Source organism: Trichogramma pretiosum, unplaced genomic scaffold (genome assembly GCF_000599845.2).
Source record: "Trichogramma pretiosum strain Unisexual culture from Peru unplaced genomic scaffold, Tpre_2.0 scaffold2, whole genome shotgun sequence".
NCBI lineage: Eukaryota > Metazoa > Arthropoda > Insecta > Hymenoptera > Trichogrammatidae > Trichogramma > Trichogramma pretiosum.
In genome coordinates, this window is record NW_019641687.1 from 3731500 (window position 1) to 3753141 (window position 21642).

Sequence of the window (21642 nt, forward strand, 5' to 3'; positions counted from 1 at the left end):
TATCATCGCGCTCGCAGGTGTGTGTATTACTGTACGTGCCGTATATGTACTGCAGTGGGTAAAGAAGAGAGCGAGTGCATAATTTAAGAATTTAAAATGTATCGCCGCCGAGCGCGCGCGCTCGAGCTGAGATATACAAGTGCCGCTGAATTTATCGAGTGTATATGCCTGTGGTATATGCGAGAGCGCCAAATTTTCTTGGCAGCGCGAATCGAGAGAAACTTTGAAATCGCTGCGAATTTATACGTACACATCGAAAGCGTGTCAGAATTAAGCTCGGTCCTTTTGTGTGTGGGCAGTGTCGAGTTTTCATTCGAAAATTATTTGGAAGGGCAAAGTACACCTTTGACTGATTACTTGCTAATAGATATCGGTAATTCTCCTTGTAAAGCTTAATTGGACGTTTCACAATTCGATAGATGATTGGAAAAATAAAATCAGTGCTCAACTATCTCGATGGTTCGACAAGATCAACAATAAGTATAGTTACGAAACTTCCAACTTACACGATTAATATCAAAGTGAACTTTGTTTTGGAATCCTACCGCATCTACCGTGGGAAAAAAAGCTTTGAAATACTTTTCTTTTAAGATGCTTTGAAAGCTTTCTAGTCGCAGAATTTTTCCTACGAACATTTCGCAACGACGCTGCCTAGGAGCGCAAGCGCTTTTCCCGACCGCACTGGGACATAAACCAAACGATTGAATAAACAATAATGTAATCCAATTTGAGGAAACAACAAGCTCGGCAGCAAAAAGCTCGAAGAAATCCTCTTCTCTGCCGCAATCTCTATTATCTCTGTATACCTATGTATCGCTAAGTTGTCTAATAATCCTCGCTGATGCTCGCATATGTCTATATTATGCACAAGATACATCGCTATAGTCCATATAGACATAGTATGCATGATATCTACAGGAAAAATACGAGTGTATTTTGTATGAAAACGCAGCGATGATTGACGGTATACTCTCGAAAATAAAACAGCGGTTTTGTACGAAATTGTTTTTTCTTCCCTTGCTTTTGAAAACAAACGATACACGTATATACACCAGTTTCATCTCTCGTGCGGTCGATAATTGCCACGTCAGATTCACGACAGATCGAGCAATTTTATTAAACAGCGACAACAACAAAAAAGTACAGCCCGCGAGCGATAAAGATTTTTCGGAGCTTTTTTTCTCACGCGCTCGGCTAGTATTGTGAAATTACCAGTCAGGTACGGTATTTGTGAAAAAAAAGGCGCAAAGAATCGAATTTGCACGCGGAACTTTTGTTACGGACCCGACGAATGCTCGAAATTAAGTCCGGCGCGTGATTCGAGAGACTGGCGCAAATATTCCATTATATTATAGCTCTGAGCTGCGTCGAGATTATAAAGTTTATACCGTTTTTTCGCTCGTATTGATTTATAATAAGCAGCATGGGCTCTTTATGCCGGGCCATAAGCTCGTTAACGAGTATTTCATTGATTTTCAATCTATTATAGAGTTGCAGCCGAGCATTTGTATACATCTCGTATTTATGAAAACGTTAAAGGGGGATCTCTCTCGCGATAAATCTCGACTCGTTCGCTCTCTCTCTTTCTCTGCGCTTGTATACACGACTGATAAGAGCTCCGCGAGAAAGAGAGAGAGAGAAAAAGTTCCGTATCCTTCGCCCCGGCTTGAACTAGAAAAATAAACCTCGTTACTCTCGTGCGAGATTCTCTCTCTCTCTCCCTCATGCTAAGAGGCGAGAGCCGTTTAGCCGTTAGGATCGAGTATAGGGGCTATTTGTAATCGACCAAGTGTAAAGTTTTCTTCGGCTACGCAGGGCGAGCTTGTTAGACTTGAAACATTTTTCGGCGAAACAAACTAGTACACGAACTCGTGCACGTTTTCCAATTAGTCGATTAATTCAGTTTCGCCGGGTAATGCAAAAAAAAACCGTTACCAATACATCGGCAACGAGCTTCCCCCTCAAAATGTGATTATTGACTTTAATACTTCACAAATGTAATTTGTGTAAATCATTTATTTCGATAAATTATCGATGCAATTGCCGTATAGATATTTGACTCGTTAGGTAAGATACGAATAAAATTTTCAATACAAGTTCGAACTAGTTTTGTAACGACATTCGAGTGCATTTCTGCGAGTGTCCAGTCGACGGTAGAGGGAGAGAAGAGAACCGAGGAGTTATCACAATAACACATATAATGTTATGTAGAACCAAAAAAAACCTACCATATAGTAACCTACAAAGTACCAAGAGTTGAGTTTCTCGATGAATTAATGTTGACAAATAAATATCCGTACAAGAATATCGACTGCTCGAGGTATCTAACCTCAAATATTTTGTTAATGAATGTCCTACAAAGTTTCAGTTATCACAGCTAATGATGGAGACTAGAAAGAATAGGTATAACAATTTTTGCGCATGCCATGATATATTTTAGAAAAGATCGCCTTAACAAGCTTGATTATTCTGCAGGGTGAAATTCGCACCAAACAATATGTGGCCAGATGCAGGCAAAAATTATGTTTTTGATTCAGTGGACTCCGGTAGAGCCAAAAACTTCAAAACGTTCCCGTTCTGTAAATCATCAGTGAGATTAAAGATTTAAATATTTTCTCTTTTTCTACTACAAAAAACTATGACACAATTATTATTACAGGCAAATCACATGCGACAGGCCATAGTGTTACTCGAAAAATTAGATGAAAGATTATTGATACATTACAAGAGCAAGTATGTTAAACCCAGATTGAAGTCTATATCCACAACCACCAGCAAATCTGAACATCGAAGATATCCATCTACGAAGAAAACAGATAACCATATTAAGACTAATGATTTGATTGATAAAGAGCTCATTATTTTGATAAGGAATCAATTCAATTATGATACAAATTTTCAATTTCAACTGAACCAGCAATTAAAAATTGCCCAAAAAATAAACTCTAAAAGTTACATAGATAAAGTACATATTCAGAGTAAAACTTTCAAGTGTGAAATTTGTCAAAAATCATTTAGACACGATAAGGATCTCAAAAGTCATGTAATGGCAGTACATATTTTTAGCAATTTCTTTGAGTGTCATTTATGTCAAGAATCGTTCAGACACAAAAATATTTTGCAATATCACATAAGTGAAGTACATAACCTTAGTCAACATTTTAAATGTGACATTTGTCACAAATCATTTGGATTCAGAGATCTCAGAAAGCACATAATGGCAGTACATATTTTTAACGAGCCCCTCAAATGTGAAATTTGTAACAAATTATTTGAACATCAGGATGATTTTAAAATACATATAATGACAGTACATATTTGTACCAAACCTTTTCTGTGCGACATTTGTCACATGTCATTCGGATACCAGGAGGATCTCAAAAAGCACATAACAGTACATATTTGAATCAAACCCTCGAATAAGAATTGTCAAAAATCATTTGGACAAAAATGTGATCTCAAAATTTACATAAATACAGTACATATTTTAACCTAAAAATCTTTAGAATGTAACGTTTGTCAAAAATTATTTGGACAAAAATTTACCCTCAAATCTCACATAAATGCAATATATGGCTGAAACAAATTCTATGAATATGACATATACATCATTTGTATACCAGAATAATTTCAAAAGGCGCATAATGAAGGTTCATAATCAAAGCAAAACTTAGAATCATAAGATTGTCTGAAGACTTTGGGATGCAATGAAGACTTCACAATCACATAAGTATGGTACGAAATCTTATATAATTTTTTTTGCATAAATATCCATCAATATTGCAGAAGAACAAGAAACTGTTCATATTTTTGTGACTATGCTTTTTGTCACCTTTTATACATGATGATTTTATACAAATACTTAAATGGTTACCTTTTCAATTTATTCTTTTGATTATCACTTTTAGTCTGCTTCTTCAAAACCCCTTAATATAATCAGAAAAGCTCGAATAGGTCAAATGATATAAAAAGATACTTAAATAAAATGAATCTTGTCAACGTAAATTGGATCTTTGAATGAGGCTTTGACGCTACTTCTAATTTTTCGTATTTAGGGTGTTTTTTTTTTCAGAAATACTTTTTTTTAGTGAATTCCATTACAGTTTTCACCCTTGGCTCGTGTAGCTGCAAACCTCGTTTTCCTAGAGGAGATCCTCTTATCCAGGGGATGAACGACAAGATTTCTTCATTCAATACCATGAAAGTGTTGATCCTTTAATGATTTTTTCCAAAAAGTTACATAAAATTGCATAAATTCAATTTTCTGTAGTATCATCTGTTGTTTTGCAAATCTTTCATTTGTAAGTTTAATTTGATTTAAAAAGAGGTTTACGCGGGCGTTTTAATATAGTTGTAAGGAGTATGTAAGTCAGTTGAACTTAATCCGTTTATAAGCTTTGTGAGAAAAACGTGTTCAAAGTGGCCTCTCCGTTTTCTTAAAGAACCAACATTACGTTTGCATAGAAATCCGTCAGAAAATGTATTATATACTCGATGAATAAGGAGAGAAAGAGGGAGAGAGAGCGCAAGGTAGAGAAAAGGTAAAGAAGGAGAAACCTTTTATGTTTATATTCGTTGCTCCTTTGAAGGATAGCACAGGATAGGCAAAAGCTGACAAAGCACCTCACTCCCTTTTTTTCTTTCTTTCTCTCATTTTTTTCATCCTTATAGCTGTGCCATTCTTCGTCTTTGAGCGAGCGAGGGAGCAGAAGCTTGTTTTGAGCGACTCGGGCTTTATTTACCCTGATTGTTGTATACACTCACTTTCGCTCATTTGACTTACGGGAGCTTTCTTCGACTTTTCGTTGATATTTTTGCATTAAAAAGTTGCATGGCTGCGCGCGTACAACATCGTTGCGCGCACGTGCACTTTCTTCTTTGATATATATGTTTCTTTGCAATTCTTACTGGGTCATTGCGGAGCCGCGATAAAAGCAAATTTCGCTCGTTCATATATAAAAATTACGCAACGGAATCGCTAATACGACGTAATATTAGAGAGTCATGCTTACTTTTTTGTCGCGCGCGCGCACGCGGCTCGAAAAATAATTTATATCTGAAATAACGTCTTGCCAAAACGGAAATCGTATGACTCCTAAAATTTCAATGCCAAAACTTTCGGTCCGTCGCTCGTGTGCGCTGCGTTAAAAGAATATAAGCGCGAATGATGGATCATTGCGCAATGCATCATATATTTTTCCACTGGAATAGCGAATAAAGTTGAAAGTATGAAAGTCGATGTGTGGCATGGGGTGTTTGATCGAGATTAAAAAAAAAGGAGAGAGAGAGAGAGAGAGAGAGAGAGAGAGAGAGAAAATAGCGTAAAAAGAGAGAGAGGGGGCAGATGAGTAAAAGAGGAAAACATTAATCACACGGAAAATGCATTTGCGGTGCTCGTGTGCGCGCGCGCTCGCTCGCCACGCGCGTTGCAGTAGCTATAAAAGAGAAACAAAGCAAAACGTTATCTTGGCTGACAGAGAGAAAGAGTTGAATAAATTGCGTCACCGCGGGATAGACTTCAAGCGTAAAAACTATTCGCACACACACACACACACACACACGACTTTGTACGCGACGCGTCGTTATCACCAAGTTTGACCTGAATTTGTATACAAATGTCTGTCTAGGTGTGCGTGCGTGTGTGTATAGCATTGCTTATGATGATTTTCGCGAAAGCATCGCCGGGACACCGAAACTTCTTCTTTTTCTCATAATGTGACATCGATTTCCCGAGAGAATTGTGACGCTCGTTGCTGCACGTTCCATTCGACGACTGTCCAACGGGTGATATCTTGGCCTGAACAGATTTTGCGAAAGGCAATGTTTCGACTTTTACCAACAAATTTTCCTTCTTTGATAACTAAATTTTCCAAGCTCTAAAGTGCCGTTCGCTGTACTGGTTGAATATCACAGGTCCAAGGACTATAGTGAATCGCTGAAATGTATTAGATTGAAATGGCCATTCATATTCTAAATAGGGTTTAACAATAGTATAGCGGCTGTCCACTCGGCTAATAAATCATAAATGAATCAATCATGCGGAAATCGTTCGATACTCGCCATAAAAATGTTGCGTATGTATACGCTCGTACCTCTAATTGGATTGATTCGGCAGCTATATCGTGTGGCTGGCTAGTCGGCAGTAGTAGGCTCGCTGCCGGACCGATGGGTGAATTGGCTTCCTAAAAGCCGCGTATGGTATTATGTTTACGCGAGGCTTCGATAGATATTATTTCCCTTCGCTATATATCCCGAAACTATCTGTACCGATAAGCCCGAGTAAGAGCCCCACGAATACAATATCTTTAAAAGGGGATCAAAGGCGCGCGCGCTCGGAGTATTGCGAATCATTGAGTGTATCTATGCTCGCGATAGCTGTCGATTTATAGTTTCTTTTTTTTCCACCTCTAACCTTGATCTACTTATGCTCGCTGTACACCAAAGCGAATACACACACACACACACGTAAAATTGCGCTACCTGGAAAGAAACGTTTTCTTCTATTTTTTTTTTCACCGCTTCTCGCATGCTCGTCTGCCATTGTCGGTGGCGCGCATTGATTGGCGCAGGATTAATTATAGATTTATGCTCGCGTATAAAGAAAAAAATAAACGACGACGCGTCCATAATTGATGCGCGTTGAGCTTTTACAATTAGATAAAATACGACGACGCTTTTTAACGATAACCGTCAAAACTCGCTCGACCTTTCGGGCTGATTCATCATCATGCCGGTCGCAAAATGATCAACGCAAATGGGCTTTTCGCGTCTCTCTCTCTCTCTCTTTAGATGTTTTGCATACACACGCGTGACTGGTTTCACACAAACACGTGCGGAAAATGCGATGCCTCAATAGTGTCGAATCGAAGCAACGTATACAACGCGCGGTTACGATCAGCAGCGGGCCCAAGGTAGAAAATTTTCTGCCGGTAATTGTGTCAGGGTCGGCGCGAGGCATTGACTTTGAAAAATGAAAAACATCTTCAATGAACTGGGGCGATAAGCTTGCGAGCGAGCTCGTAAAGCCTCATGAATTGATTTGACAGTAAAATAACGAAAAACTAGAAATCGTTTGATGTTTATAGCCCTTGCGCGCACGTGTGTGCGTGCGTGTTTGGGCGTGTGCATGTACGTGTGCGCGCGTAGCTTTGCTCACGATAAGCAAGCTGCAGTTGGCTATATACGTACGTGCACGTAAGAATAAATATCGTATTACAAATGAACTTGAACGTAATCTCGGCCACCAGATGACTGGCGTGTACCTTTTTTATCAGGCACGCAATTTTCGATCACATGTTCGCTCGCGAAAAAGGCAGCGCGCGAGTTTTTTCCCCGTAAAATGTATGTCACATCGAATTAACACCCGAGGGCTGTTGGCGTTACGTAATTTCTCGCTTCGAAAAATTCGAAACACATTACCGCAATAATAATAATAATCATGACAATATAATAACAACACGGCGTTGAAGCTCAAAGCTCGCGCGCGCGCGCGACTCAACCTTGAACGCGCGGGGGGCGCGCGCAAACTTCGCCGCGCCACGAAAAATATAGGGGAGCAAGAGGCACGAGAAACAGAGAGAGAGAGAGAGAGAGAGAGAGCGAACGAAGAAAAAAAGTTGCGTGCATCGGGGGCTGCACACGCGCAAGCTTCTGTCGTGCTTTATTACAGTGGATGCACAATGCACATGAGTATACGACGTCGAGCTCGCAGGTAAATCTATCTATCGATTTATTACGGCACGTAGCATCTCGCTATTTATAATATATCTATGTAAAAGTTCGCTCTCTCTCTCTCTCTAATAATCGCGTGGAGCTTGTCTATTTTTACAACTTGTTACATATCGCCCATCTTTACTCTCTCTCTTTTTTCCCAGGAGTTTGAAAATAAGATCGTAAATCCGTCTCCGAAGCACGAATACTTGCAAGCATTAGCCGACTTTTACGCGCCGTTGTAAGCACGCACGCACACACGTGCACAAAACACCCATAACGTAAGGTGATTTTATTACGCGAAACCCATTAAGTGGCGTAGTGGCGCCTTCTCGCTTTATAAATATTTACCATATTATATGTTGTATATTGTGCAGACTCAATGTCGGGGTCGTGTGTCACGCAAGCCGCAAATATATATGTTCATACGTTCACCCTCACACACACACGTACACGTATGCAACTTTCATTTCGTATTAGAACCAATAGCAGTTTTGCGAGTGCGGCTACTTTCTCTGCTCTTACACAGCAGGCAAGTGACGTATTATAAACGTTGCATAAATGCAGTCATAAATGTACGAGTACATAGGGATTTCGTGACCCGAATAATTTTCGTAACGTTTTCGTCGCAGTCGCAAGCTGTGCAGCCGAGGTGATTTTTGGAATTTTTTTTTCTCGTCAGTGACTAATACAACGAAGCAGCGTTTTTATTCTCGTAGGTCCGTAAAACATTATGAATGAATGCGATCCCACGCGTCACGATACTATATAACGGCCTTGGGTACGACGAACGACGATGTGCGTTAAGCTCGACTGCATTGGCTACCGAAAAGCAAATAATTGCAATCTCTCTCAGATAAAATGTTTCAGCCAAAAGATGAATGATTTAATCGTAGATTTTGATCGATACTTTGTATTTATCAAAAAGGTTATCTCACCCGCGCGTTATTATTATTTTTATTATTATTCGTTGCATGTTTTCGGTAAAAATCGGTAAAACTTGATCAAACAATCGCCGAAGTAAAAAGAAATTAAATTAAATTAAAGAGCTGCGGTGCAACGACGCGGAAGAAAGTTAAAGTTTCTGCTCGAATGGAGCACCTGCATAATACGTATATAGAGTCAATCCCCAGTCAATGAGAAACTTGCGAAAAGTTTTTGGCATCGAGATTTTGAATTATTGCCCGTAGCTTGTGTACGTATACACGAGGCTTCGCTCGCGGGGACAGAGGGCAAATCGATCTCGCACGCGCGCGCCGCATATCCTCGACATTCAAATCGTCGAACGATCGACGCCGCAGCCGCGCGAGAATATGGCACTGCTGATATTAAAACTCAGGGCTGTCCTCGGCGCGGCACCTGCAGTAGTGATGCACTAATACACACTTTTTTGCACTATTATACTCACTCGATATCGGCCATTAAAATAGCTCGAAGCTGATAAAACTTACGAACGCCTTCGTGTGTGTGTGTGTGGGTGTGTGTGTGCATGCGTCGCGTGTATGTCGCGTGCACGTCGATCGAAGGATTCTCACCGTCTGACGATGACTTATATCCCCCCACGTCTGATCTTTTCCACACGCCCCAACTCCTGCCGTTAGACTATATAAATTTCTGCCTGTCGGCGAGTTTTGCATCAGCTCTTTCAGTGCACAGTGCAGAAGAACAACAACCGACTCACGATGTATTCGATCGCTGTCGTCGCTCTCCTCCTCGCCGCCACAGTCGCCGGTAAGTGCCAACTACTTCACTGCATACTCCAGGCTATTTTTAAATCGCTCTTATATATTAGAGGCCCTTAAATCGATCGTCCTTTTTTTTTGTTAATTTTCGTTTTCTATCACTTTGCAGGCGATCTCGTACGCGAATCGATGATCAACCCTTTCACGCCCCAGGGTCGAATCGTCGGTGGCAAGGAGACGACGATCGAGGAGCACCCGTGGCAGGTGTCGATCCAGTCCCGCGGCTTCCACTTTTGCGGTGGCAGTCTCATCTCCAATAACATCGTCCTGACGGCCGCTCACTGCACCCAGAGCTACCCGGCCAGCTCGACCAACGTCCGAGTCGGCAGCTCGAGGACCGCCTCCGGTGGCTCTCTGCACCAGGTCGCCGAGATCATTCGCCACGAGGCCTTCAGGATCAATCTCTTCGGCATCCCCAAGAACGACATAGCCCTGCTGAAGCTCAAGACCCCGGTCGACCTGACCAAGATCGCCCGCTCGGTGCCGCTGTTCAACAAGTCCGAGGAGGCCGTCGAGGGCACGCCGGCCACCATCTCCGGCTGGGGCACCCTGACCGAGGGCGGCAAAACCCCGGCCGTGCTCCAGACGGTCGACGTGCCGATCATCGACAAGGACACCTGCAGCGCCGCTTACATCATGTGGGGCGGAGTACCCAGAGGCCAGATCTGCGCGGCTTACCCAGCCGGAGGAAAAGACACCTGCCAGGGAGACTCTGGTGGCCCACTTGTGATCAATGGCCGCCAAGCCGGTGTCGTTTCTTGGGGCAATGGCTGCGCCAGGAAAGGCTACCCCGGAGTCTACACCGAGGTGGCGTCGTACCGCGATTGGATCAGCAAACACGCCAAAGTTTAAATATTACATCTTATGTTAATTATATAGCTCAATTTAAATTGTACAAATGTGGACGAATATGAGAAATAAAGTTGCGAAAAAATAACAACGAAAAGTGATTGTGTTTTCAGTGATATGTTTTTTATTACAAAAAGTAAAAATACCAACGATATCGTACAAAAAGCGCAGAGTCGGTGAGCGGCTTGTTCGAACGAGTGCGGCGATGCGTACACCCACTTGACTCTTCTCTCGTATAATGTACCTGTGGCTGCATGTGCAACGACAGGAGAAATCAAAATAGCCGCTGTTAACTTACGTAATGTAGACACATTATGATCGTTTGAGTGCCTCTGGCTAAGGAGGGTCACGCAAGGCTGTGCAAGTGCATCTGTGCGAGTTAACCAAATTAGCAACGCTGAATTTCTCGTATCGAATTTTCATTCCGAATTATGAATTAGAAATACAAAGTAAAAATGTGTAAGAATGTCGCAATCAGATTATGTGTGACAATTATTTCGTGATTAAATTCCAGTTTTCTCGCTTATCCAATTGCGAAAGTAGGCTATCTCCGTGTAGACCCCGGGATATCCTTTTTTGGCGCAGCCGTTTCCCCACGAAACGATCCCAGCTTGTCGTCCATCGAGCACCAATGGACCGCCTGAGTCACCCTGACACGTGTCTTTTCCACCTTCGGCGTAAGCCGCGCAGATCTGGCCCTCGGGCAAGCCTCCCCACATCTCGTAAGTCTCGCCGCAGCGAGCTTTCGACACGACGGGAACTTGGACGCTTCTCAGGGTTTCGGTCGCCGGGCCTCCCTCGCCCAACGAGCCCCAGCCGGTGATCGTCAAGAGGCTGCCCTCGGCCACGTCCTCGGCGTAGTCGAACAGAGAGATCGGTCGACTGCCCGCGTCGAAATCGATGGACGTTCTCAGCCGCAAAATGGCCAGGTCATTCACGGGGATGCCAAAAGAGTTGGTGGCGTAAAGCTCGTGCCGCAGAATCTCGTCGACCCGATGCACCACTCCTCCGGCCTGTTTTGTCGAGCTGGCCGTCCTCACGCTCAGCCATTTGACCGAGTACTTGGTGCAGTGAGCGGCAGTCAGCACGAGCGTTTCGGATATGATGCTGCCACCGCAAACGTGAAAGCCCAGAGCTTGCAGAGAAACGAGCCAGGGATGATTCTCAATCGAGGCCTCTTCGCCGCCTACGATACGACCGTGGTGGCCAGTCGTGCGAATCAAAGTTTCATTTCGACTGACGGACGACGGGTGACCTGCGAATCGATCGTTTCGTCGTGGCTTTTATTAGTCTTCTGGGTATTTCGATGAATCGACTAGTATACTTTTTAAGATGTATTGAAATGAAAAACAACGTAATACTTGCCATCGGTTGCAGTAGCTACGAGAAATAAAATAATCAGTTCAAACATTGTGCGCACTGTGTAATCGTAAACTCAATACCTACTTACTAGAAGCGCATTTGAATTTATATACGATACCTGGCTCGATACATGATTCATTTTTTGCCGATCGCGGCGTACAAAGAAGAGAACAGTGTCATTGTATTAGAAAAAAGTCGTTTCGAAAAAAATCGCAAGCTCGTTCGACGATCGCGAGCGAATGTTAGTAAACACTGAGCCGACACGTGGCCGGCTATCTTTAGTTTATTGAACAAATGGAATCGAGGCGAATTATTTAGCGATGCGACAGCGCGTGCCCCAGTAATTATTGTCCATTGAATTAAACGAGTTTCTCGATTGCCGATAAAGTAATCGCTCATAAGTACAACTTGCTGGAAGTATGCGTATTATTTTAATGAGCGAAGCGTAGAAAGACTATGAAATCTAGTAACGATAGATAAGGATTTGTAATTGCAATCCAGCCATACATTTTCCTCATAAAACGAAACGAGGTATACGTATCTTGATTACACACGTTTACGCGTGCTTACACTCGTTGATTAAATTATCTTTCAAATTACTCGATCAGAGTTACCCCATCCGTCGGAAGTGCAAACAGACTTTTTTCGGTTTACTATTTCCGTCATTATTTTTGCTTGCGGCCATTGATGCATGCTCAAAAAATATTTATTAATTCCTAAATGTTCTAAATATGACAGGTCCATAAATTTTTATGATATATGGAATAGTGAATCAGATTGAACCTCTCAAGATAAAATAAATAGTTTTATAGAAATAGCCAGGTTCTAACTCAATTGAAAAGTGATTTACAATGACCAACTATTACTTACATATTCCAGTTATATTTATTACAGAAAATTACAGAAAATATAAACGTTTTTAATTCATAGTATACTTATTTAAAAGAATGAAAAAAAAGTTAGATGCAAACAAAGTTTCATTAAAACTATAATCGGGATTCAGAAAAAAGTATAAATACAAAGTTTTATATTACTTTAATGTCATCTGATAACTACAATTTAAAAGAATTGTACTATTCTCAATAGGCAATACATGTTTTTATGAAAATTGTATTGTCCAAGTCTAAACATTATCGCGGGCCTATTTGCATAAATATTTAAAAAAAAATTGTAATACTCCACTCGAAAGATAATTTCATTAACAAAGGACATGAGAAGAAAGGGTATGCTCTATAAATATAAACAAATGCCATGAAAAACGCTGTTTAATATCATTTTGAGTATACTTAGTAAAAAAAGTGTGTACTATATGATCAGGAACAAGTTTAGACTTCTTACATTTTATATTTTTGTTTTTGAATTAATTCGGTGACTACATGCGTGAAAATTCGACATACGTTTTAATCCATTAACGACCAAAATGCTCGATTTTTTTGTTGGTTTTCGCAGCGATTTTTTTTGTAATTTGAGGCCTCCAAAAAGTTTCGTATGGACCTATTTCGATGTAAAATTTAATGTCCTTTCAAAAACTGAGCTCAAAATTTCGATTCTTTGCGTAATAAAAAAGTTATGGCTGCTTATACGAAAAAAATCGTAAAATTTTTTGCAAAAAATCAAATTTTTGATTTTTTTCACCATGTTACCGTTAGGGAATCACGATATAAATATGATCAAGGGTGATCACGACTATCAAAGTATCTCAGAGAATTTTTATGGAATTTTCGAACCACTACTTCAAGTGCACCACTACTTCAAGTGCATCAAAATAGTTTCATCATTTCTTAATATGTCTTCGGAAACGTCTTCAGAATTTTGCATTAGTCTTTGTCCTGCTCTAGATTGAGCTAGGAGGCTTCAATCGAACTTTGGAAACGGTCAAAATTTATTAAAATTTGACAAGGAATTCAAAAAAATTTTTTTCAAATTTTTTTACCGCAACCTTCGGGTTCCAGGAACCTTTTTTTGTTAAAAATAGCTTTTTTCGGCCCTAGAAACTATCGCCTTCAATTAAAAAATCTGAAAAAATTTGAGGTTATGTATTTTAATGAAAAAGACAAGAAAAAATTTTTTCCAGATTTTTCGAGACTCCGTGTCGTCCTAAAAAAATTATTTTCGTCAAAAAAAGCGGTTTTTTGCTTCAAAAAGTGCGTTAGGTCATCTGAAAAAATCTGAAAAAAATTTAGGTTATGTTTTTCAGTGCAATAAAAAACTGAAAAAATTTCCGTTTACTATATCGGCTCATACCGCCGTATTTCGATTTTCAGAATTTTCAATGATTTTTTCTGAAGGCCTGAAGCACTTAAAAAATCTGAAAAAATTCAAGGTGGTTTGGATTGTTAAAAAATATTTTTGTGAATTTTTTCAGATTTTTTAATTGCTTCATGTCTTCAGAAAAAATATAGATCGAAAATGGACGTATATACCGGAAGTGGGGGGTAGGAGGGGGGAGGGGGTCTAAAATTTTGTTTTTGGGACTTTTTTACCATGTACTATAACATACCAAAAGCGCGTCAAGATCGGTGACATACGTGCGCACGGTTTTGTAAAAAAGTATTATTTTGACCCTTATAAATCTTCATAAATCGACAGCTATACCGACACCATAGCCATCGATGTATATTTATTTTTTTGACTTTTATGTTATTTTTACTTTTCAATAGGACAAAAGCTGATAGAATATGATTTTTGACAACAAATCTGAATTCCTCATTAAATTTTACATCAAAAATAATATTTCAACAATTTTTTCATATTCGCCCTAGGAAATCAAAATAAAATTTGAAAAATCAAATTTCAACTTTGAGATTCTGTAGATCCATGAGGGATGGACCTAGAGGGCTGAAATTTTTAGAATTTTTATTTTTCAATGTACTCTTCAAGAGTAATCTGTTTAATTATTTTTATTGATTTTGAATAGTTTTTTTTCACCTATACAACAGGAATGAATTCGGGTACATTCTTTTTTATTTTGTACATTTTCGTGTTTGATGAAAAAATATGAGTTAATTTCTATTTACTTCACACTCGTAATTGCGTGCCACTAAAACTCCAGTGGCAAGCTGTTGAAGGACCAATCGCAGCGTTTATAAAGTGCTTTTACTAAAAACTTCATTACTTTTATAAAATCAAAAATTACAGAACAGTTATTATAGAATAAAAAATGTTACTGTTATATTTTGCAAAAATCATTTGTTGATCTAGCTATCCATTTATATTGGATCTATTCATACGATTTTTTTATGTATTGGCTACTTCAAAAATTTTAAGTTTACGGATCCCTCTGATATTAAAAATGTATTGATATAAGTTTAAATACTGAGCACAATAATATAAAAATAATATATCGAAAAATATCGTCATCAATTGTCATTAGGTGGACAATTAATTTATATATTTTCTTTGATAGTTTTTAAGTAAGAGTAAAATTCGTAAATGTTATTGAATTGATATGAAATAAATGAAATGTCAACAATGTATGCGTTGAGTGGTTTCTATTTACTTATAAAAAAATGATGACGGATTTTATAACGGCTTCTGATTGATCAGAGATTACAATTTGAGAAGAGATAGTTACACCTGTAGCCGAAATGGCTACTATCGAGCCTGACAATGCACACGCAAAGTTGCTATTAAATCGTGACTATATAAATTAAACATCGGTGTGATCTTTTATCCATTCCCTGAAGGTGGCTACTTCGGTGTAGACGCCGGGATAACCTTCCCTGGCGCAGCCATTGCCCCAAGAAACGATACCGGCTTGACGCTCGCCGATGATCATGGGACCACCGGAGTCACCTTGGCAAGCGTCCTTCCCTCCGGCTGGGTAAGCCGCGCAGATCTGGCCGGGGGGAACGCCTCCGTAACTCGAGTAAGCTTCGTCGCAGTCCTCTTTGCTGACGATGGGCACGTCGACGGTGACGAGGATTTCGGACGAGAAGCCTCCCTCGTAAACCGCTCCCCAGCCGGAGATCGTGGACAGGAATCCCGCTCGAGACTCCTCGAGAGGATCGAACAAGCCGATCGGTTGGGCCTTCTCGTTCAGCTCGATCGGCTTCTTGAGCTTGAGCACGGCCACGTCGTTGGTCGGCACCCCGTACCGGTTGGTCGTATACTTCTTGTGAACCGTGATCTTGGCGACCTCGTGAAGGACACCCCCGCTGGACCTATTCGAGCTACCGACGCGAATCCTGAGGCTCGACGCCGACTGACCGCTGGCGCAGTGACCCGCCGTCAGGATGTAATTGGCGCTGATTATGCTGCCTCCGCACGAGTGATAGCCGCGCACCTGCAGCGACACTTGCCAGGGGAATCGCTCGATACTGGTTTCCTGGCCGCCGACTATTCGGCCTTGCGGCGCGAACGGGTTGATGTGACTGCTGTGGCTGCCAGCGGGTAATCCTTTACAGAACGGAGTTCGGCAAATTCAAACGGATTGCTTCAAAGAGTCGGAGAGACGGAAAAGTTTGCGTACGTACCTTGGACTGCTGCTGCTGCTGCGACGGCGACCAGCACGATTAGTTGAAACATGATTCGCGGCTTCGATCCCAACTAACAATGATCCATTGCCGAGGTCGGTACTTGCGTTTTATAACGGGATCGAGATGAATTCGAACCGCGTACGTCGGCTCTATATCTTCAACTACGCAGAAAAATTTGTACCGTCGCACACCGACAAGTATCTATAGATCGAAGTATCGCCTATAAGCCGCTGCGAGGCGCAGATCGATCACAAACTTGTCAAAGTTAATCATCACGTGGGCGATTAAAGCTTGCAAATTGCATCGTAAAGCGCATCGACGTTCGCGCCGAGGCAATGTGTATCGATTCGCCGCGCGTATACCACAGCGAGTGTGCAAATATTGCAGCGTTTCATCATCGGGCGCGCGCGCGCGTCTCGAGGATTGCGTTAGGTGGCGTGCGAGGGTACAGCGACCTTTCGGCATCGCGATCGATCCTTTGATAGACACGAGTGCGCGATGTTGCCCAAGCGTTTCCCGATCGTCGACGTCGACAAATTATAACGATCTTTTCCATATCTGCTCGCAGCTCGTCACCGGCAATCCCACCCCCGGCATAGTTGAGTGACTACTCGGCAGCAACGGCAACAGCTGCAGTAGCGCTGCTAGCGCCAGATATAACGCACATTATCGCGATTAACGCGAGCCTCCCGTACCCCCGAACGATTTACGAGTGTAATCTGCGAACGTCTATCCCATACCCCCGGCTCTCCTTCTGCTAGGCGCGGAGCGACGCTCGTATGCGTGACTGGTCGCGAGAGTTGGCGCAGATTACCATAGCTCGCAGATGCGGTATTCTGGTCGCTGCTCGAATAAGATTACGAGACTATTTGCTTGTGTCGTTGGGAGCTACGTTTTAACTGAATAATAACTGAATAAATGCTTTGAAATTTTTTTTATTACATTCACTCGGGTCGTTTGAAATTATAGTTAAAAACTTGTTTTCTTTTGTATATTAAAATAAAATTGACTGAGTCTCATGTTTTGTTACAGGTGACTTGTTCTAATGCGGATAAAACCTGCAGATGTTTTTTGAGCTAGGCATCATTAATGACAGGTACTGTTAAATGTTTGTATTGGATAAATTTCAATGGAGCCGTTATTATGTGGCTATCCTATTTATTATTTTTGCAAAGTTTGAAGAATTTTTATAGTGCAAATTTAAATAACTAGTAAAGTGTTATTTTTATTTTGCCAAAAGAAAATTTATATTTTTAATGTTAAGTGAGAATCTTGACCATTTTCAACTTGAATTTTGACCATTTTCAAGTTGAATTTTGATCAAATATTATTTGAACATCATGTTCTGGAATTGACCTGTTAAATCTGAATTTATTATTTAATCATTCAATATCAAAACTAATCAGAAAAAATATCATAAAAGTTATGTGTCAATGTCATATTTTTATTGGACTATCACTTGAAATAATTTTTTGCGAAACAATTTTTAGATTAACCAGCGCAAAAAGACAGAAGAGCTGTTAAATATCAATGCAATAGTCATAAACTATAAGGTGTTAGGTAAAAGTTTTAAAGCCATCACTTTTATTATGATACAAATCTAAACCGGACACGCGTAGTGACGCAGCGATCGCACGTTTCGATTAAAATCTTTCGCGCGCAAAAGCTTTATCTTATCTCATCGCTAAAGTCTTTGATCGTAATTCCAAACTGCGTCGTAGAGGAGAATATCGATTTAATTAAATGTCTTCATAGAAATGCTTTCTAGATATAAAAAACGTAGACCAATCGTTTGTGTTGTGTACAACGAATGTAGGGTAAAAAATAATAAACCAATCAGGTGGTTTATCACACGATTAGGATTTTTTATTCGGGTATATTACGCAATGGTGCTGGAATTTTTCACGTCTGCGATACATATTTTCGTCGGACTTTTTGAATATCTTTATAAATAAATAAAAAACAACTTCGTCGCGGAGCGTTTGTTATTGTCCAGTTCCGACGGCCCGATATCTTTCTGTCTGGCAAGACTGAAATGCTTCTCGCGTGACTCGTCGTTGAAATTTTTACTTCTATACTGCAATTGATTCTCGAGGACAATGCAACTTATTGTAATCGCTAATCTAGACTACTCATCAAATATCTTACATCAATCAATGCTTATCAATTTTTGAACTTTTATTATATTTTATAGCTTAAAGAAAAATTTGGATACTTCAATTTTTAGAGGATGCAGCGTACATTTAAAATACGAATATTTTCTATGTTTGACTTTTATATAAATTAATAAAGTTGATATTGAGCCGTAATACGATTTATACATGGTAAAAATGTGAAACTTGTAACTTCAGACGCGTCTCAATTACTATTTATCGATCGAAACAAAACTGAAGTTGCACTGGTAGTTGCTTTGTACCTAGCTTTAATTGTAGGTGAAAATTTCAATTTTCTCACTATAAATCCCAATATAATAGATAGAAAGATTCATAGAGCCGCTTATCAAATATATTTTGCTTATCGATTTTGGAGGGTTACTGCAAGGACTTATCTTTTCCATATAGTTTGAGAAGGGTTGATAATACGCACGTGACAATCAGTCCACTTCGTGGCTAAATTTTTAGTTGCTAGAACACGTTTATAATCCATTGAAGTTTCCAGCCAGTCTTTGCGACGATGGTTACTTATTAAAATTATTATTACAATATCAAGATTCGCTTGAAACTATGTGCATAGTTAATTCACCATACAAACGTGTGTTGACATTACAACAGAGGCGATTTACATTTGAATCGATGCGTGCACCACCAATGTTTATGTTTTGATGATATATTAGAATAAGGTTATCTTGTCTCGATTGTGCATACTACCGTTGCGATAATAAAGAACTATAAGCACGAGGTTGCACTAACAGTATTTCCTGGTAACAAACTGGAAATGCCTTAAACTTTTTAGAATAATTCGAAAATTATTATCTACACGGGCGCTTGCGAGGTCGTAAACAGAGTAAGTCGCATAGTTCTGAGAAAATTAAAGTAGTTTATATCCTGTTGTTGGACAAAGCTAGCAGCACTGTAGCAAGCTCGAGTTAGCTCCAATTTCTCCACTTGGGTTTTTCGATAAAATATATGAGCTTGTCTTGCTTGCAGTTCTACATAAAAACAGTCGAGATGATCTGCACTTGAGAGAAAAGCCGCTTACAACACCAAGCTTGCTATAATACCACTTGTTTCCGGATGTAATTATTTCATTTCTTTTGACCTTATGCACCGCATGCACGTAAGTGATACATTCAGAGTTAACTGGAGTTGCAATCCAAAGGTTTTACAACACCAGTGAGATCATGAGTCAGAGAAGTTGTGTACGCGTGGGAAAGCGTGGGGGGTTGGGCAGGTGCAAGACAAATGCTATCAAGTTTTCGGCTTGTAGTTGTGGCCTCAAGCCAATCCAATTACCTCACGAAATGGTTCGAGTGAGTACAATAGCCAACCTTGTATTTGCTTTATGCATGATACATGCATACGCACGTAAAATCTCAGTTGTTGCACGTGTACTTGTATTTGATTGGCTCACGATTAAGATTATTAGGTAAGAATCTTGTAGCACGCATGTGGACACACCGAAGTTTGGTATTGATAAACAAAACAAAAATGTTAATAAATGTATTAGATTTATGCACTCTCGTTTGAGCTTTATTCACACCGTATTATAAAAATTATAAAAACAATTTTAAAAGCTGCATGATAGGGGCTCTAACAATACTAATTAATGAACTACCGTTATTATTTTCACCGACAGTGAACAATTCTTGCTCAACAACAAACTTAAACGAATGTATAGAGAATATCTTCAAAGATCCCTTTTCGACAGATCTCAAATTTTTAAGCCATGATTACATTCGCGAATAAACATTCATCATTTACGCTCCGCATTGATTTTGTATACGCCTCATTCATTGTTATCGCAGGTTTTTATCATTACTTTGTAGTTCTTGAGTTTTGAAATCTGTGGGTATATCGTCTTATAGAGGCCATTTAGCAACTACCTAACTTGTATTTATGCACAAAAAATTCTTCACGTTTCTATGTTTATGGTTTTTACTGCGTGATCTAGCACTCGATACAAATTAACAGTCAAAACAAAGTTGCTAAGTTTATATAGTAAATCATCGACATACTGTGACAAGTGATGAATTTAATCGAAACATGATCTCTCTATGTCAAATAACATCAACAACTCATTGATATTCCACGAAATTACCCAAATTCTTGATATGCGCAACAAATAATTATTAACCCGTCGTGCAAACTAAGCGATTAAAACGCATTATCTTGCTTAAAATTCTGGCAAAACGCAAATAATGACGCAAGGGTAATTAGAAAAAAATAAATACAGTCAAAATGACTCAAAAATTGCTCGTTCAGAAATCTATCGATGCGATAATTTATTTGTTTGACAATGAGTTAGTCGAATTACGATCAAAAATTTACTTTTCTCGAATAGCAATTTCTATGGTCGTTCACACCGATAATGTTAGGCAAAACCCATTGAATCATCCTTAAAAAAATGCATGTATTTTATTGCAATGATGCAAAAATGATTAAATGATTTAATGTAACGTGTTGCCATTATTTGTAATTTGTGATAAAACAAGGAAAATAATGCTGGTTAGTTATCCCCAGTTTATGAATATTATACAAAATATTCTACAAAAATCAAGTACAATTGCAAAAAATATATTATTTTCCAATTGGTATTGAATACATTACTTTAAACTATAAAATATAATAAAATATTTAAAATTGTTTAAAATAAGCTATATTTGTATTATTAAATAATTTTATACAAAGGTGTTATGTACAAAATAATTGTAGATTGTCGTCATTTTCTACCCAAAGAGTGTCAGCTAAACAGAATTAAAGAAACTTCGGTTGACGATGTACACATAATGTCACTCTTATCGTTTAAACTTTTAAAAAGCTTCTCAAAAGAGAATTGAGCAAGATAAATCATGTTTCCTTCTTGTGAGTATAGTCAGTTCTGTCCACTTTTCATGCGCAACCACCGTCAAATCTTTTTTATCTTTCTATGAAATAAATAAAATTAGAACGACACGTGTGATAGGTCGTGCGATTAATAGTAATGAAGTATTGAAGAATTTGCTCGCCTACTGTGTCTAGAGTTAGTAAAGAATCTACAGTCATAATTACTAGTGTCACTTATTATTCGATTATTTTATTGTTTTATTACTGGGACCAAAGGGTACAACCCGATACGACCCTGAAGCCGATTTACAGATACAGAAGATACAGAGATACAGGAAATTAAAAATAATACAATAAGTTACAATTATATCAGCTGATGAGAAAATAGCATAAATAACAAGTGCAATAGATTAAGGCATTAGATAGCTAAACTACATTAAGATGTAATGACCTGCAATGAAAAATTATAATACTTAAGGACTTTTCAATTCAATAATCTTCTTTTTCCAAAATCTCTTT

General features: G+C 39.4%; 5 protein-coding genes across 26 annotated transcripts in view; 3 read left to right on the forward strand and 2 right to left on the reverse strand.

Moving 5' to 3' along the window:
* Positions 1-21642, forward strand: part of LOC106658643 (glutamate-gated chloride channel) — a 124459-nt gene that overhangs the window by 22534 nt on the left and 80283 nt on the right. For 5 of the 22 annotated variants that reach the window (XM_023461342.1, XM_023461338.1, XM_023461341.1 and 2 more), the window contains one exon: positions 17174-17237. The gene's annotated coding sequence lies outside the window, so the exon portion shown is untranslated. Of the gene's footprint in view, positions 1-1780; positions 2404-2475; positions 2591-2659; positions 3731-17173; positions 17238-21642 lie in introns of those variants that run through there. The other 17 variants (XM_023461344.1, XM_023461345.1, XM_023461337.1 and 14 more) reach the window with 7 other exon arrangements.
* LOC106658645 (zinc finger Y-chromosomal protein 1-like) lies at positions 2384-3406 on the forward strand. Its single transcript, XM_023461534.1, has 4 exons — positions 2384-2403; positions 2476-2590; positions 2660-3223; positions 3284-3406. Exons 1-4 carry the CDS (start codon positions 2384-2386, stop codon positions 3404-3406), a joined length of 822 nt encoding a protein of 273 aa, XP_023317302.1.
* Positions 9356-10374, forward strand: LOC106658648 (trypsin delta/gamma-like protein CG30031). Its single transcript, XM_014380687.2, has 2 exons — positions 9356-9441; positions 9562-10374. The coding sequence occupies exons 1-2, from the start codon at positions 9393-9395 to the stop codon at positions 10302-10304; spliced, it is 792 nt and encodes a 263-aa protein (XP_014236173.1). The 5' UTR covers positions 9356-9392; the 3' UTR covers positions 10305-10374.
* LOC106658647 (trypsin-1-like) lies at positions 10498-11729 on the reverse strand. Its single transcript, XM_014380686.2, has 2 exons — positions 11667-11729; positions 10498-11556 (listed from the first exon to the last, which is right to left on the reverse strand). The coding sequence occupies exons 1-2, from the start codon at positions 11710-11712 to the stop codon at positions 10805-10807; spliced, it is 798 nt and encodes a 265-aa protein (XP_014236172.1). The 5' UTR covers positions 11713-11729; the 3' UTR covers positions 10498-10804.
* LOC106658646 (trypsin-1-like) lies at positions 14950-16519 on the reverse strand. The gene is made up of 2 exons (XM_014380685.2): positions 16139-16519; positions 14950-16061 (listed from the first exon to the last, which is right to left on the reverse strand). Exons 1-2 carry the CDS (start codon positions 16188-16190, stop codon positions 15313-15315), a joined length of 801 nt encoding a protein of 266 aa, XP_014236171.2. The 5' UTR covers positions 16191-16519; the 3' UTR covers positions 14950-15312.